Below are 15,973 nucleotides of genomic sequence, written 5' to 3' on the forward strand. Positions count from 1 at the left end.
CTGTGAATTAATTTATGCTATATCGCATCGGAAACTTCTGTAACAATATTTAGGCTTTACTTTTTATTTTTTCTCAGCTGACAGAAAGATGGGAAAAAGTAGTTGACAATACTTTGGAAAATAATAATGTACACGACTTTTTACAATAAAGCCTTGAATTTACAAAAATCCTTCAAAATTAAATCACAGTCCTAACACATTTCTTAGATATAAATAAGTGTAGCCTTAATTGGAAAGGAAAATAAATAATTTTTTAGAGTTACTGTTCTGAACTCTTCGTCAATTCGTTTATATCTTTATGAGGCAGTATATGAATAAAATACATTCTTCAGCTAAACTAAGAGGTAAAAAGTAAAAAAAAAATCATAATCTTATATACAGCGTGTATTTCATATTTTCCCTATTATAAATAAAATAAATCTAACTAAAGTTTGTAACAGAAGATCTTGTATCACAAATAATAATAATCAGGTACTTGTCACGGAGGCGACGGTACTACCGTGGCTACCAGGTCCACTGAAGTACGTTTTTAAGAACGACGGTACTGCCCTCGCCTCAGTACCCCTAATTTTTGCACAAACCGTGTACATATAGGTAATCGTAACACACAGATCTATGAGTATTAGATTTGAGATGATATGCAGACACCGAAATAAATATTTTTTTCTCTTTAAATATTATTATAGATCACTGGGCGGTGCAAACATATTCACACTGCTGAGACTTGGGTCTCCTCATCATCTGTGCAAAAATAAATACGATCACATATCGGTAAATTATTAAGCTTAGCTTTTGTACTCGTCAATTGTCGTCTAGTTTCAAGTCAGTGGGTGTGGGATCGTCCATGGTTTCGTCAGACCATTATTATAACTGTGTCTGATTCGCAGGTGGAATCAGTCAAGTCGTCACCTGAACAGAGAAACATAAAATTGACGGTCGATTTATCCTTTAAATATGAAAAGAATTCCATTCCTATGTTTTACTTCGTAGTTAAAGAGAATCTACGTCAAAAAGTCGCTCGTTTGGAGTCACGAAAGTCAATATCGAGGTTGTTGTAAAAATGGATCAGTCGTACTCACCCTGATCTGTGTCAGGATCTGTGTGATAGTGGTAACCTTGCGTAACACCTTCGTGGGAGTGCGCCCTGCCTAATCGGTGCAACCGGGCCATCTGAGCTGCCACGCTATAGGCGGGTGGCTGCCTTCTACCTGGGCCTAAACACAGATAACACTCGTTTCAAAAAAAATAATTCCATATAATTATTTAAACGAGCAATACTTTTTAATACAAGATGAATGTTTTACATACTATATTCTGATTAGCACTTCACACTTAAATTGTACAATATAATACAGGGAGTAACTTTTGAGTGGGGCGTCAGTTTTCTAAGGGTAATAGTATACGTTTCCCTGAATAAAGATCTGATATGATTTTTTTAAATCAAATAAATAGTCAAGTTATAATTAAACTGCACTTTACTTCTTGTTAACTCGGCCGCTGAGATTAGAACTGGAAATGTTAATTGCCGTGGAAGATTTCAAGTATGTCATATGCTGTAAAAATCAGGTGAATAAACAGATTATTTACTTATTTTTGTGTATTTCATTTGTCGTTATTTATTTATTATTGTTTGAGTATATTATTTGTTAGGTTCTGTTGTATAGTTTATCTTATTTAAAGGAATTAAATTTTCGTTTGTGGGATAATAGGGCTACTATACGGCGGGTAGTATAGAATTGTGCTTTTAAATAACCTTTCCTCTAAATTAAAAAAAAAATTATGTGTTCATGACGAAATTTGAAAACACTTGTGTTTCTAAAGCCCCATTCAAAGTTACAACCAATATAGTAAAGTTATGAGACTTTTTTTAAATATTTGATTGCGCAAAACACTTAATGTACTTTGTCTAGTATTTACAACAGCCGATGACATAATTTATAAACTTGCAAGCAAACAATGTACAAAGCCTAAAGCAATGATGGTAAACCAAAGCAAAGCATATGAGAACAATAAACTATATAGCCACACATACAGTTTAGAAAAATATATCCTATAGTATACAGGTTCGTAAAGTCCCCATGGTACATCGGCCGTTACGTGAGAGCGATAAAGTAAGTCATGGAAATCCGTGCGATAGAGAAGGATGGTCTCATAGACACCACCCGTTTCGCCCTTCCACAAATAAGATCCACTTCCACTTGTAATTCAGCGACCGCTGGTCCTCTTTGTTTTCGTCGTTTGGCTTTTCTTTAATAGATGTCACTACTTATACAATTCCAACTCCCGTATTCCTATATGTTAATACAATCCGTTAACAGAAGGCAGCACAATTTCTCTAAGGTGAGATTTTTTTGGAATTGGGGAAATAGGGAATTTTGCTTTATTTCTTGGGATTTTTAAGTCATTTTAAAAAGTATACTTAAATAACAACTAAATGAACTTTAAATGCAGATGAGCACTATACTCCATTTGAATAACTTCTGAGTAGGGGAAACAAGGTCACTAGATTTACAAACAGAGGTATCTACTAGCTACTGTAAAAAATTTTCTTTGTTACGCATTGTGCTGCCCTCTGTTAGTGGATTGTATTAACATATTGGAATACCGAAGTCGGAATTGTATAAGTAGTGACATCTATTAAAGAAAAGGCAAACGACAAAAACAAAGATGACCACCGGTCGCTGAATTACAAGTGGAAGTGGATCTTATCTGTGGAAGGGCAAAACAGGCGGTGACTATGTGACGCCTTCATTATACCCATCTTTCTCTATCGCATGGATTTCTATGACTTACTTTATCGCTCTCAAGTAACGGCCGATGTACCATGGGGACCTTCCGAACTTGTATATACAATGGATCATGCTATCTAAAATGAACAAATGTTTTAATTTTCAGTTATAAAAATGTAGTGCTACGAAAAATTCCTGTTACTGCAATTTCTATTGAAAAAAAAAGTTATATGTATCTAAGTCAAAAAATCTATTTTACATCTACTTTTATGCAAAAATCAAGTGGATGAGGCACATTCTTAAGTACATTTTTCTATTACAAAGCAACATACAGTGGCTAAACTAAAATCTGCAAAACTTACCGTTGGTATTACGCAAAGCATGAGGTAAGGGAGGTAAAACGGCGACAGCTTGTGGGCAAGGAGGCATAGCACCAGTACGTATAGGATACCAGCCTATCACCAACGACAGACAAACTAATGTAACACCGTGATGGACAAACACAACATAAAATTCAGCATGACCACCCACGCTCTCTCACATTATACCCCGAGTTGATAAGGATGTCAATGTGGTGTAAAATTGCAGCACGACTGTATTAGAATTTTTTCGCTATATGTATTCAACAATTTTTTTTACTCAAATTAGACAATAATAAAAATAGTTTTTTATTTTGCATATTGTAATTAACAAAAAAGGAACAGGAAAGGTAAAATCCATTAATTCGATTTTGTAGAATGTAGTCGGTCTCTTTCTGTGAAAATTAAAGTAGTTATACTTGGGTGGTGAAGCCAGGACTTCTACGTTTCTTAGAAGATGATTTCTAGGCTCAGATAAAGAACATTAGTGATTAAAAAACTTCTAACAAAATTTGAGAAATAAATCCACCAACCACACAATTCTATTCGATACCTTAGGGACTCACCCCATGGGCGTAGCTAGGGAGGTAGAGGTGTGCATGGCCCATCCCAGAAAAAAATCTAATTATTATCATCTTTGTCATATCGGTAGATCTGTGACTGTGCGGCTTTTTTTTTTTTTTTTGAGGCATCCATAAATCTTGCAATCCTGGTCCCATTCCAAGCAAAAATTGTAGCTACGCCCATGTGTCACTACTATATAAATTTTGTCTGAAATTTTTTTCATGAAAAAAATTTCTGTGAGGGGCTAAAAACCATCCTCTAAAGAACAACTAATCGTTTATCGGTCCCAAGTATTGATCATTTAAAAAATTCTGCTGTGAAAAAATTCTAAATAGTCAGTGGTATGTAATTACCTGTCAATGTTGTTGAAATAATCCTAAAGCAGTGATTTTTGTGAGTGCAAAGGAAGTAAGAAAATAATTCTAATAAAATATTCAATGCTTCATCTCTCGGGAAATCGTTGCCTTAGGACTTTCCAAACACCGAATCTGATCCCATGGATCCCATGATTTACATACAACTTATGAATGCACTGATAAAATTATATTTCTTTTTTTATTTAGAAATGCTCGCAATTTTATTGCAAACCCAAAAATTGATTAAACTGCATTCAAGGTTGCTTTATAAAACACCAAGTTGTTTTCTGATGAATCAACTAATTTATGAAAATGATAAATAAAGGAATTTTATAATAGGATCTCCCAATTTTCTCATATATTAACAGAAAATGAAATTGTGATATAAGAATTGCTCGGTATTGTTTTATTTTCATTGTAGAATAGCATTCAGTGACAAATCACTACATGTTTTTCTATTCAAGCACCCCATTCAATTGAAATCATTCATTTCTGATAAAATTTAAAATAGAAAGGAATCCTTTATAGTTTTAATTCTAAGATGCAGGTATAAACAAATAAAAATCGGTAACATTCACTTATTCAGAAACAACTAGACGTTTTATAAATGAATTATTCGTATCCCCCAAAACACCCTGTACATACACATACGTATACCCCGCACAAATGTAACACGCAACAAACAAGACCAAGTCCTACGGCAGGCAGACAGTCGCATACATACGCCAGAACACTAAAGAGCAAAAGGTTAAGAGGAGAACAAGCTACATACCTGGCAGAGGCGGTGGGTGTCTCGGGGGGCTCGGACACCTCTGCTGGTAAGGGTGGCAGTCGGTGGAACTGTTCGTCACCTGACTGATGGTGCTATGACCCGAGTCTGAGGAAGTTACAGAACCTGCGTAAACATGCCACCTTTCAAATCGTGCTCGACAGACACAAGATGCTCGAATAATAGTGGAAAGACGTGCCGAAATTACGAAAGGGGTGGGGGTGGGGTGGTGCTCGATTACTGTGCTGTGCTAAATCGTGTCGCTAGTAAGACGAGTCTAATCGGTCAGAGTGGGGGACTTGTCGACATGCCTCGGTTTATTTACAAATTTACAACCGTTACGAATTTTTAAATACCTTCAACATAGAACGTTAAAAATGTATCGATACATTATTACGGTTTAAGAAATAGAAACTTATTTTTAATTTTATAAATAAGTTAAACAAATAATATATTTTAATCAGTACATTCCCTAAGCTCCGGTTATTATCGTTACTTTACATATTCTTTACATTAAGCAAATGCAATTTATTTTTAATGGTAAAATACAAAATAAGACTACGTTTAAGACACAACACAATTATTTTACCAACAAACTAAAACAAAAACAAGGAAATAAATGACATTTTGAAAATCTACGACCCGAAAAATAAGCACACTACAATTCTAAATTTAATGGGCTCATTCAGAAATATTTGTAATTTGTTTTTCTTGGAGCACTAAACATATGGTGAAAAAATACAGACGATAACTTTAATATTACACTGAAAAAATGCAAACGAATAAAAAATATGCATCACTTTATCACGTACTTCAATTATCATAGTTAACAGTTCGAAAAATCCATCTCCTTTTGGTTTCGTTATCATTTAAATTTGTTTGTTTTTGTCTACTTGTCATATGATCCAATCAAGTATGTGGGTTAGCCAATCAAGTGGTACCGAGTTTTCATAAATTATTAAAAGCCACCTAACCACCGAACTTAGAGAACCAACATTGCACGATTGGTACTATAAAATCCCTAAATGTTAGCGTTATCAATATTAATGACTCGTTTACAAAGAACAATAGCAATCGGTTGCATTTAAGCTCCAATCAAAATTACTGATCGTGAGGCTTGTAATCATTTATGAAGGCTTCGTATGACGTCACGATATGGTTTCCGTGCGTTTTGCCGTGCTCCATTATCGTTAATTATTTAGAGGGTAAAATTGTCAAAAAACTATAAGGTACACTTTCTGAATTAGAAAATTATGCTAAATGAGCCCATCTTGCCCCGTTATCGTTTAATTCTATAGAGAATAGGTAATGACCTACTTAACTAAAAAAAAAATGTACTCACCCGAAGTAAGCGTTTTTCTCAATGGCAAATTACTAAGCGACGTCACGCTACTGCTTTCGGCCGACAAAGCCACCGAGGGCAAAGGGGTGGGGGTGTCGGAATGCGACCTCTCGTGCATCGCCCTACCTCCCGCACCTGAACTACTCGAACTATGAGAACCGTAACTGGAATAACTACCTGCAATCGAAATTTTTTAACTTCAACATTTGCTATTCTCGAATTGTAGGCAGATTTGTGACGTGTGTCCACTATTATTGCAATATCGTACGATTTTTAGTGATGTGTGTAATGAAAAATATACCCAGATTAAGATGTTTGAATTAAAAATAAACTCCACCATAACGGAAATAAAAAAAAATAAGTTACTGCAAACAAATTAAAAGTGTTTTAGGTCGACTATGATTTATTAGCGTTACTTTTTATTTACCTGTAGCACTTGGGGCTCTTCTGACAGCCGGACTAGCCTGATTGGCATTTATCGAATGACCAGGGGGCGCTCTAGGTTGGTGAGGCCGAGTTTTGCCGGGCTCCGACAACGCCAACAATTTTCTTACTGCTTGAGGCGAGGCCGAACCTAAAAATTGTACGTTATGACAAAAATTACGGATCAAAACTTCAATACGTAGGTTCATATCGTGACACATACTTAAAATATCTCTTATAACACTATAACTCTTAATAACGGACAGCCATGGGGAATTCCAAAATGTTCGGTATATACAGATGTCAGTCATTTAGAGGTGGGGACAAAAAATAAGGAAAGACACTGAGCTGCTTTTAACGGCTTCTTTTTAAGTGGAGGGTAATATTTTTGTCTAGTATCAGAACTGAGGTTGGGCTATTGCCAATTGACTGGAACAAAACAAACTGCCATGTTAATTTCGTGATACGGAAATGGCCGATTACGTCATCGCGGCTTCATTTTGTTACATATTTATTTTAGTTTTCAGTTTGGTTACGAGACGTTGTTTGTGAAGTGTCTGTGTAATGTAAGTATAAAGTTATTTATTTCAATGTTCAGTGACGGTACAATGTACTTTTGTGTTTTCATTTTCAAGTTTCTGTGCGATATTCAGAAAAGCATGTATTAGAATCAAGAGTTGATATGGTTAGAGCATACTGTTTGTCAGGAGAAAACGATGCTGTTGCAAGATATCAGATGGATTATCCCTACCGACAAGTGCTGAATAAGAAAATGGAAGTTTTGAATGCCAATACGCTAATATTGAACAGGAACAAACACAACAGAGTGAGAAACTTAGAACCAGAAATTTTAAATGCCGTGGAAGAAGAACCTGATATTCAACGATTAGTCACAAGATTTCAAGTATGTCATATGCTGCAAAAATCTATATCTACGATATGATCTTGGTGAAAAATATCAAGGGATGGTAATATTAAGAACACTCCAATGCAAAGTCCCGTGAAAACAAAATTGTCCATTATTTAGAGATATCCACATCTTAGGGCATATTACTCATTACTGCACTTACCAAACTTAGCGGTGGGTTTCCGTTCGTCGCTCGCACTACTCGTACTGCTGGTAGTAGAGGGTGCCGGTGAGGCGTGCCTCTTGGATCTCTGAGTTCCCGGACCCGAGGCGCCCCCCGTAGCTGCGCCCTCGCATTCCAGCGACATCTCGTGTAGTTTGGCCTCGTCCGTTTCCACCTGAAGGTTGTTTAAGTAGGCCTTAACACGCCTAACCATCTGCGACTCCTCGAACATCTTCTTAGGGTTTGGGGCGGCCGTGGACTTTTTTCGCCTCTTCACAGTCGCTTGTCCTAAGATGCAAAAATTATACGTTGAAATGTCAAGAGCCACAAATAAAAGTTTTTTCGACTCACCTTGCGCATGGTACTGAGATGAAGCCGTGGTAAGCTGGTTGAGCGCAACCATGGCATTGCTGGGAGGCTGACCGCCCAATTCGAGCATGGTGAGTAGATCGTAGGGGCTGCTGCACATGTTGCTGAGAGATCTGACTTCCTTGGCGATCATACGTAGTTTCTCGAAATTAACTAGGCCTTCGACTTGCGAATCGTTGCCGAGGTGAATGAACGTTAAGTCTTTCTTCACCACCGGATAAAAAGGTATCTAAAACAGAGAATTACAGACTTTACACCGTTTAGGTGGAAGATACGCATATACACTAAAAATACAACAACTAGAATTGTACGTGTAAGTAGGATTGGTGTACGAGAGAGAAAAAACGAAAGGTAACAAATATGCAGAGGAATAAATAATGTAAACAGCAAGAGTATCGAAAAAAGAGTACAAAAGAACGACATCTAAACTTACAGTATGAATAAGTACCAGATATGACTATAAAAACAGAGTGATGTCAGAACGTGTTTGAATGTTTCATAAATGTATATTGAATAATTAAACCATCGCATTAATCCATTAATACTTACAATTGGGGGTTGTGTTTGTTCAGCACTTATTAATTGACGGTACTTGCTCATATTTCTGGACGGATCCATAAGCTGCTGCAGCTCTGAGAACACTCTTTGATATTTGCCTGGCAACTTGTCCCAACTTTGCCTCAATCGGGACACCGCACCGTGTCCCAAACCGCTTATAATTGCAAACATCGAGTTAAAGTTTTTACACTCCTTGCATTGCCCTAAAAATAAAAAGATGACATGATCCGTCTGAACACACCCACCAAGAAGCTTTTGTAACCACCACACTCGTTGGTCAGACAATATAAAGATCAGTTATAAAATACTCACTGGCAACTTTGATGAACTGCTTGATGATTTTCATCCTCCGCACCGGATTGTGCTCCGAGCAGACTTCGCTAACGACCCAGAACATTTCCTTATTGACGAGGGAGGCGAACTGTTCCAGCATAGGCGTTCCGTACTTCGATTTAATTTCAAAGAGATCATCGATGTACTCCGTTGGCTCGATCTGCCTGAAAATACTGAAGTCCTGAAGCGTCAGTTGAATGGCAACTTCGACGGCGTTTAGTTGCAAGAAATGCACTGCGCTCTCCCTCACCAACTCGGGAGCTAGTTCGTCGGGTACCAGCGTCTCCGTAACTCCGTTCGTCTTTAGGTAGTACCGGCTGCTCAGGCCTATCCTCTCGGCTAAGTTCTGCAGCTGGTCGGGCAGCCGTCTCTGCTTTATGGTTTGCGTGTCCGTTACGGAGACCTCGCAGAGGCTGAAGTTGCTGCTGGGGTCGGTCATGCCGAACTCTTGCAGGGCCAGCATGACGACCTCGTGGGCGGTAGTTTCTTTGTGCACCAGTAGGTATTTGTAGCTCTGGTCGGGTTTGTAAACCTGTAATAAAATAAACGTTTAGTCGTACCGAACAGAAATTCAAAATCGAGTTACCTTTAATACGTGCTCGGGATAATCCGTGCATCTCAGGTCATCGTAGCAAATCGACATCAGATCCGGATTGCTTTGAGACTGATAAAGATTTGTACCTAAATTGGAGGGTGGGTTAAAGCTGTCGACTTGGTCGTGACTAATTCCGACACTGGAAAAACTTTTTATTACTTTAGATATTGGGTGGCTCAAAATTACTCTTGTTACTTACTTAATGATATTCTTAGGCAAGATATTTAAAACCATCAAGGCCTTGTGTAGCCTTCCTTTCGTTCCGAGGGTCATAAAGCTTTGTTTCTTCCTCTCTTTCGCGGGACTGTTTATGGTGACAGGTTGAGAAGCGGGAGTGTCATGACCGAGGATTATATTTCCATCGACGCTAGACAGCCTGGCCCTAGGGTCCGGTTGGAGCTTCGAGATTTCCGACACTTTCCTACTTCTCGGTCTCGGGGAGTTGTCGGGGGTATTCAGCATCTCCTTGAAGTGCAATAGGTTAGATTTAACCGTTATGCTGAGATGGGTGGTGCCCCGCAGGATCTCCAAAGCTCGAGCGTGGGACACGTGCTCGAAGCTTTGTCCGTTCACTTCCAGGATCTGATCGCCCCTCTTCAATCCCACGTCTTCCGCTTTGGACTTTTTGTCCACTTTAGAGATGAATATACCAAAGTTTCTCTCGAAACCGCCAAGAATTTGGAAATTCAGAGGCTCCTCTCGGTTCGGTCTAGCTAACACTACGTTTCGTATCCGAGCTTTGGCGGCACAGGCTATGTTCAAGAGTCTTAACTGACCGCCCATGTTCTCCTTCTCAAGACCCTGTTCGAATGTCTCCAGGAACTCTATCATGTCTGGGTCCGTTTCGAAGTCCGTGAAGTGGTTGTTAACCCACAGGAGGACCACCCTCGTCACTCTATCACGAACTTCGGGGTCTTTAAACCAATCTAGAAGCTGGTTGGCCACATGCAGTGGACTGTGAATGAACACGCGATGCGTCAATAAAAAGTCTTCCACGTATGTGGGGTCTGTGAGGGAGTTTTCTTCAATAAGCTGAAGCATGAGTCGTTCGGGAGTTGCGCGGATCACCACGTGACCCCTCCGGTTGCTGCTAGGCTCCATGGAACCCCTGAGTTCTGTCACCATCACCAGTTTGCCTTCAACCTCGTGCCTCCGAGTATTTTCTTCACCTTGGTGTAATATCCTGAGGAAAAAACGGATGTTTGTAAATTACGAATTTAGTTTCTGATTTTATTAACGCACCTGTAATAATCCGATTGTGTTATGCACACGAACTGGCAGTCATCACATTTGGTTATCATAATACCTTTGTGGTAAAGTTTGTCCATTGTCGGGAGTATGCCAAAGGCGTCTCCCATCGTGAGGGTCTGATTTTCTTCGCCGGGTATGACCACTTCTACACAGCCATTGACCAGGACCGACCAGGAGTCTAATTCTTCTCCATCATTCATAACTATGGTGCCGGCCTTTTCTACCACGGCAAAGACCATCACAGAACATAGAGCTCTTCTTACGGCTAGAGTCATGTTGGTAAAAGCCTTTAAATGCTGAGTGAACTCCAACAGTGCCTCAATGTCATCTTCCGTACGCTCCGTGGGTTCCTTCTCAAGGCAGTCCCTGACACGATCCCTCACCGTCAAACTCTGCAAATTTTGAAATCAGCCGATGCAACGGTTAAAAAGTTGCAGTGATACGACTTACATCCATGCTCTCTACCAGGTCGTCCTCCTCGTCGCTGTCAACTATGCTCTCGACAAGCCCAGTGAGGTCGAGCTCGTCGCCGTCGAGTTCCGAGTGGGTGGAGGCCATGGTGTCGGAGCCGCTGTATGCGGAGCTGGTGTCCGAAGAGTGAGAACCCCTGCTGCACTTGTGGTATAGGCTCTGACGTGGAATGTTTTGACCATACTAAGAAACAAAAATATTTAATTGACTAGTTATAGTCTAGATTGGAAAATATCACTTATCCAAGTTTTGACTAAGACACTGGTCAAAATTGGATATAACAGGTTAAAATTAATAATCATGTAATTTACCGATTACAAAAGTATTAATCTAAAATTTATTGATACTGTCTCACTCGAGGTTTAATTAATAAAACTTAATAGTTATCTCCCTAAATCGGACAATTATTTTTAAATTTGTTTTTTTAACCACGTAACCAAAATGGGAATTTAAAACTTGGAAGCTTCCATTTCAACGAGTTTCTTATAAATATATGAGTTGTTTAATATGGCATTTTGGATATTTCTATGCTTTTCAGGAAACTTTATACTTTCTCAAATGTTTTGTTTGTTATTTTTCATTGAATACATTTTTCGATTTGCAAAAAATACGTCAATACCTGTCGCGCGAAGAAGTGTGAGTAGGCGGTATATTATTATTATTATTATTAATGTACTTTTATTAAACGGTAAAGTGAAAACAAAATAATACTCTTAAGTATTACTTACCGCATCCTCAAACATTATGTTGATGCTGCGATGCTGAGAATGATCCATTAGTGGAGAATTTTGTACTCTTCTGTTCTGTTCTATGTCAGGATAATCAATCTGTAACAAGATTACATGTTTACTTCCCCATTCCAATCCAAGTGGTTAAAAAAAATGTAAACAATTAATTCGTCACGCCTCTACTTTATTTACGACTATTTCTATCTAAAAGATCGCTGCTTCAAAAATTAGGTTGGAACACGCCGAATTATATCACAAATATGACTAATGGGGAATCTACACTTTTTATGAGTACCGTCAAGTTTTATTCCCACGAGATAAAATCGTTATCTACTCGGCTTCTGTTTGATATCAGTGCATTTCGAGTGAGGATTATTGCATGCTATGCGTTTTTCCGTGCGTAAAAAACATTGCTGGATATCGCTGCTAACAAATAAATTGTTATTTATAAGATAAGATGCTATATAGAAAGATTTACATAAGAAAACATTCTTTTACAATTTTTAAAGTGAATAACAATCTTTTGGCAATGTACCTCGTCGCATTCATAGGAAGACCGGGAATTGGGCCAAGACAGGGAGCTGCTCCTCCTCAACTGCTTCTTCATCACTTGTGCGTTATAGACGGAACTCCTCCTCCTCAAATTGACACCGGCTATCGACACCCTCTTCTCCGGAGGCAACCTATCCAGCTCCACAGCGGTCCTCAACGCGTGTTTCAACATTTTAATTTCTGGATAATGCAAATGATCTATTTGTGTTGTATTTTTAACTGCGGTTCTAAGCGTCAGTCATTTTTCTCTATTTTAATTCTAAGCACGTGTTTTACCGATGCAGTCCGTTAACGCCATTCAATAATAATTAGATTAAGTACAAAAGTTGTCATAATTCATAGTAACTATACTTTATTTAATAAATAATTTAGATGGTGCATAAATGCATTTACATCTAATAGGCAACGGTTGTAGGAAACTGCCCCATTTTATTTTTTAATTTTTTCCACACGTACTTTTAAAACAGAGTCAAATCAGGCAAGCCTAAGGCTCATCACATGTAGCATCTTTCAGAAATATTTCATTCACGCTGTGTTGTACTGCAAAAGCCCATGCACTTTTTTATTAAATGCTTCCCGACTATAACAGTTTCTTGCTTAAAATTAAGTTCGCTGCTACGTTTCAATTTAGCAGACTTGAACAATGGAAACGACAAAGTCGATAGCGATACCAAAATAATCTCGATTTAGCTAGTTAAAAATTAATAAGTCACAAGGACAAATCTCAAGCGGGGCAAGAAGGAAATAATGAAATCGAGATTAAATCTAAAGCGGAAAAATTTCATTATCAAAAATCAGTTTCGACCGTTGGCTCGGGTATTGTTGCTTATGAGGTAACCTCTGCCAGAAAATATTTCGTTATATTTTCAGCTTCCTTCCTCTCGAGATATCCAGCGTACACAACCCATTTCGATTGTATTATCGCGTTCGCGTTTATATGGTAAACAAGCAATTACTGTCGACGGTGTCAACGATATTTTATGTTGTTTTGTTCTATATCAATATCACCAACACTACTTCCACCTATGTGTTGTGCTAGCTGACAAAAATGAGGTTGCCACTAGATAACCACTCTTACGAAGAAGAAAATATATATTTTTCGTTTCAAGAAGATAATTTTCCATTCTGTTAACGAATAATTTCTCGTTTTATTAGCCACGTGTTTGGTAAATCAAAACTTGAACCGAAATATTCCAAGTTCAAATATCCATTAGGCAGTCGTCTAATAAAAGCAAACAAGTGAAAAAAAAAATAGCCACGTAACTTGTTCGCGGTACCTGTGCGGCTATATTTGTCTAAAAAGTCGTGATTAAACAAGAAATGCAAATCAGCTAATGTATTGCTTGCCTCCGGCTAATTGTTAATTGGAAATTCTCCATTAGTGAAGTCTTATTTGTCTTTTAAAAAGGTTAATTACATTTATTTTTAAATTTATACCAGGTGAAAGAAGTGAAAATTATTAGATAGGTAAATAAAAAAATGATCAAGGCAAAATTAAAGGTGGCGTATAACTTGTCTCCATCTGAAGAAAGAGATAAAAAAAAGTACGCTTCGAAACCTATATCTGCATTTTGCATAATGATTTATTCTTTTCTCGCACCAGTTTTCATTTGCAAGGCAAAATATGTTCTTCTTATCGAATTTTGATGTCAGGGCTTTTAATTTTAGGACTTTCTGACATTGGACAGCCATTATATTTCCTTTGTTTATCTTCAAACTGTTTCGTTATATTTTTTCATAAAGGAAATATAATATAAATAAGCTTTTCCCGTTCTGAAACAAGGCCCTGATAAATTGGCATTTCCCGAACATTTCGAGTTACTGAGATTCCACGAGGATTTCCCATTTTTCTCCCCAACGAATTCAATTCTCCTATATTCGAAGAATTATTATAAACGTGTAAGCTATAACGTACACGATACTATGCAACGTTAAAAGGAGTTTTATTTAAACAAGCTTTTATACAAGCCACTCGAATCCACCATTATTTAACATCGGCCAAATCCTATACATTGAACCACCGTACAAACAACACAGCGTGTACGAAATCCGCCACAAAAGCCATTATGAAAGCAGACAATAACGCAATTATCAACTCGGAACCTTTCACAATCCGGCGCGCACAATAACCATTAAAAAATCAGGCTCCCTTCCACTTGCGGTTCTCCATCTAATCGCAGACAATAAGGACGTTCTCGTAGGGTCACAGACACTTATCAATCGAGAAGAAAAAAACACAGAAAAGAACGAAGACTTTCGCTGGTCCCGTTCAAGCAGCGCGCGGCACACTGGCTCCGGCTCAGAACTAAGTCATGTTTTGTCGAAACCGAAACAAGAGGAAGCGTTTCCTGTTGGAGCAGCGAGCGGTATCTCGGGCATGGTGGCTGGGCGCTGATAAAGCGAGGCCAAGCCCGTGTCCCGCTCGGAGACTTGTAAAAATAGCGGCAACACATGCGGCACACTCGCTCTTGGAACGAGCCAGACGCCTCCGGCAACCGCGGGTGCGGATGGATGGCTGGCAGGGCTTCTGTCTGTTAGGGGATGGACGCTGAGGAGCACCCGGTATATTGAACGTGTACGACGTAGCGTAGCTGCGAGGTTGGCTTCTCGAAACAGACATTTCGTCACCTTTTTTTCACAGGAAATTTACACGTTTCCACCAAAGTACTGTGTTAATATTGTGACATCGATAAACCCGGTTTCTACATACAATATTAGATGCATGGATAACAAAAAAAGGTCGGTAAATAGCATCAGTTCATCTGAAGCATAAAATTTAAACAACCAGGGAGTTTCTCCATAAAAAAGTCACTCACTTGTTGCTGGAGATTACCCGATGAAAATAAATGTACCTAATCCGTAACGAGATATGAACCGACACTAGCAGTAGGGCACGAAGGGCCGTAATTGCTCGCCCCACTTCAATTACGGCCGTTCGGAATCCGACGCTACTCCCACAACATCGCTTCAACCCTTGCGGGGGTCGAGGCCTTCGCTATAACTCACGGGCTTCCCGTTTTCCACCGCCCATAAAAATTTAAAACCAATTAGTCCGCCGTTACCGTAAGGTTCCAACTTAGTTAAGTAGGCGTACGATGTTAAATCATTTTATTATTCATGTTCGGGTGGAGCATGAATAATAAAATGATTTCGATGAAAGTGGGGCGTAATCCGTTTCAATATTAAATACAAATTTGGTAGAAACTGAAATTTATTCAATTAAACCAAGTTTAATATTCTAAAATAAGGTTACCACACAGCGGATTGAGTAAATTGACTGTAACTGTAAAATTATTCTTATCTGCAGGAATTTTTTGTTATAAATACGGTTTTCTCAAATTCACGCTATTTCCAGAATATTTTCTCCTCCTGTAAAGTGCACCCTGTATAAAATACTCATCTCTAAAACTTGTACATCATCATTTTTAAGTTGAAAATATATTTTATTTGCTCCCACTATAGTAAATAGACTATTAATACATTGTTTTTAAGGAGGTATTGAAT

At 38.4% G+C, this 15,973-nt stretch overlaps 1 protein-coding gene across 10 annotated transcripts in view; it reads right to left on the bottom strand.

The window, feature by feature from the left end:
* Window positions 1–369: 369 nt before the first annotated feature.
* LOC108908271 (rap guanine nucleotide exchange factor 2) overlaps window positions 370–15,973 on the bottom strand; it is a 71,651-nt gene continuing 56,047 nt past the window's right edge. For 2 of the 10 annotated variants that reach the window (XM_023454339.1, XM_018712259.2), the window contains 14 exons: window positions 11,918–12,016; window positions 11,169–11,372; window positions 10,710–11,110; window positions 9,667–10,650; window positions 9,459–9,615; window positions 8,852–9,404; window positions 8,531–8,742; window positions 7,613–8,210; window positions 6,547–6,693; window positions 6,120–6,296; window positions 4,781–4,903; window positions 3,092–3,184; window positions 1,080–1,214; window positions 370–741 (listed from right to left, as the gene is read on the bottom strand). In XM_023454339.1, coding sequence (XP_023310107.1) covers window positions 710–741; window positions 1,080–1,214; window positions 3,092–3,184; window positions 4,781–4,903; window positions 6,120–6,296; window positions 6,547–6,693; window positions 7,613–8,210; window positions 8,531–8,742; window positions 8,852–9,404; window positions 9,459–9,615; window positions 9,667–10,650; window positions 10,710–11,110; window positions 11,169–11,372; window positions 11,918–12,016 — 3,915 coding nt within the window. In that variant the 3' untranslated portion in view covers window positions 370–709. Of the gene's footprint in view, window positions 742–1,079; window positions 1,215–3,091; window positions 3,185–4,780; window positions 4,904–6,119; window positions 6,297–6,546; window positions 6,694–7,612; window positions 8,211–8,530; window positions 8,743–8,851; window positions 9,405–9,458; window positions 9,616–9,666; window positions 10,651–10,709; window positions 11,111–11,168; window positions 11,373–11,917; window positions 12,017–12,452; window positions 13,158–14,572; window positions 14,774–15,973 lie in introns of those variants that run through there. The other 8 variants (XM_018712256.1, XM_018712258.1, XM_018712255.1 and 5 more) reach the window with 8 other exon arrangements.

The sequence above is a fragment of the Anoplophora glabripennis genome, unplaced genomic scaffold (assembly GCF_000390285.2).
Source record: "Anoplophora glabripennis isolate ALB-LARVAE unplaced genomic scaffold, Agla_2.0 scaffold18, whole genome shotgun sequence".
Lineage (NCBI taxonomy): Eukaryota > Metazoa > Arthropoda > Insecta > Coleoptera > Cerambycidae > Anoplophora > Anoplophora glabripennis.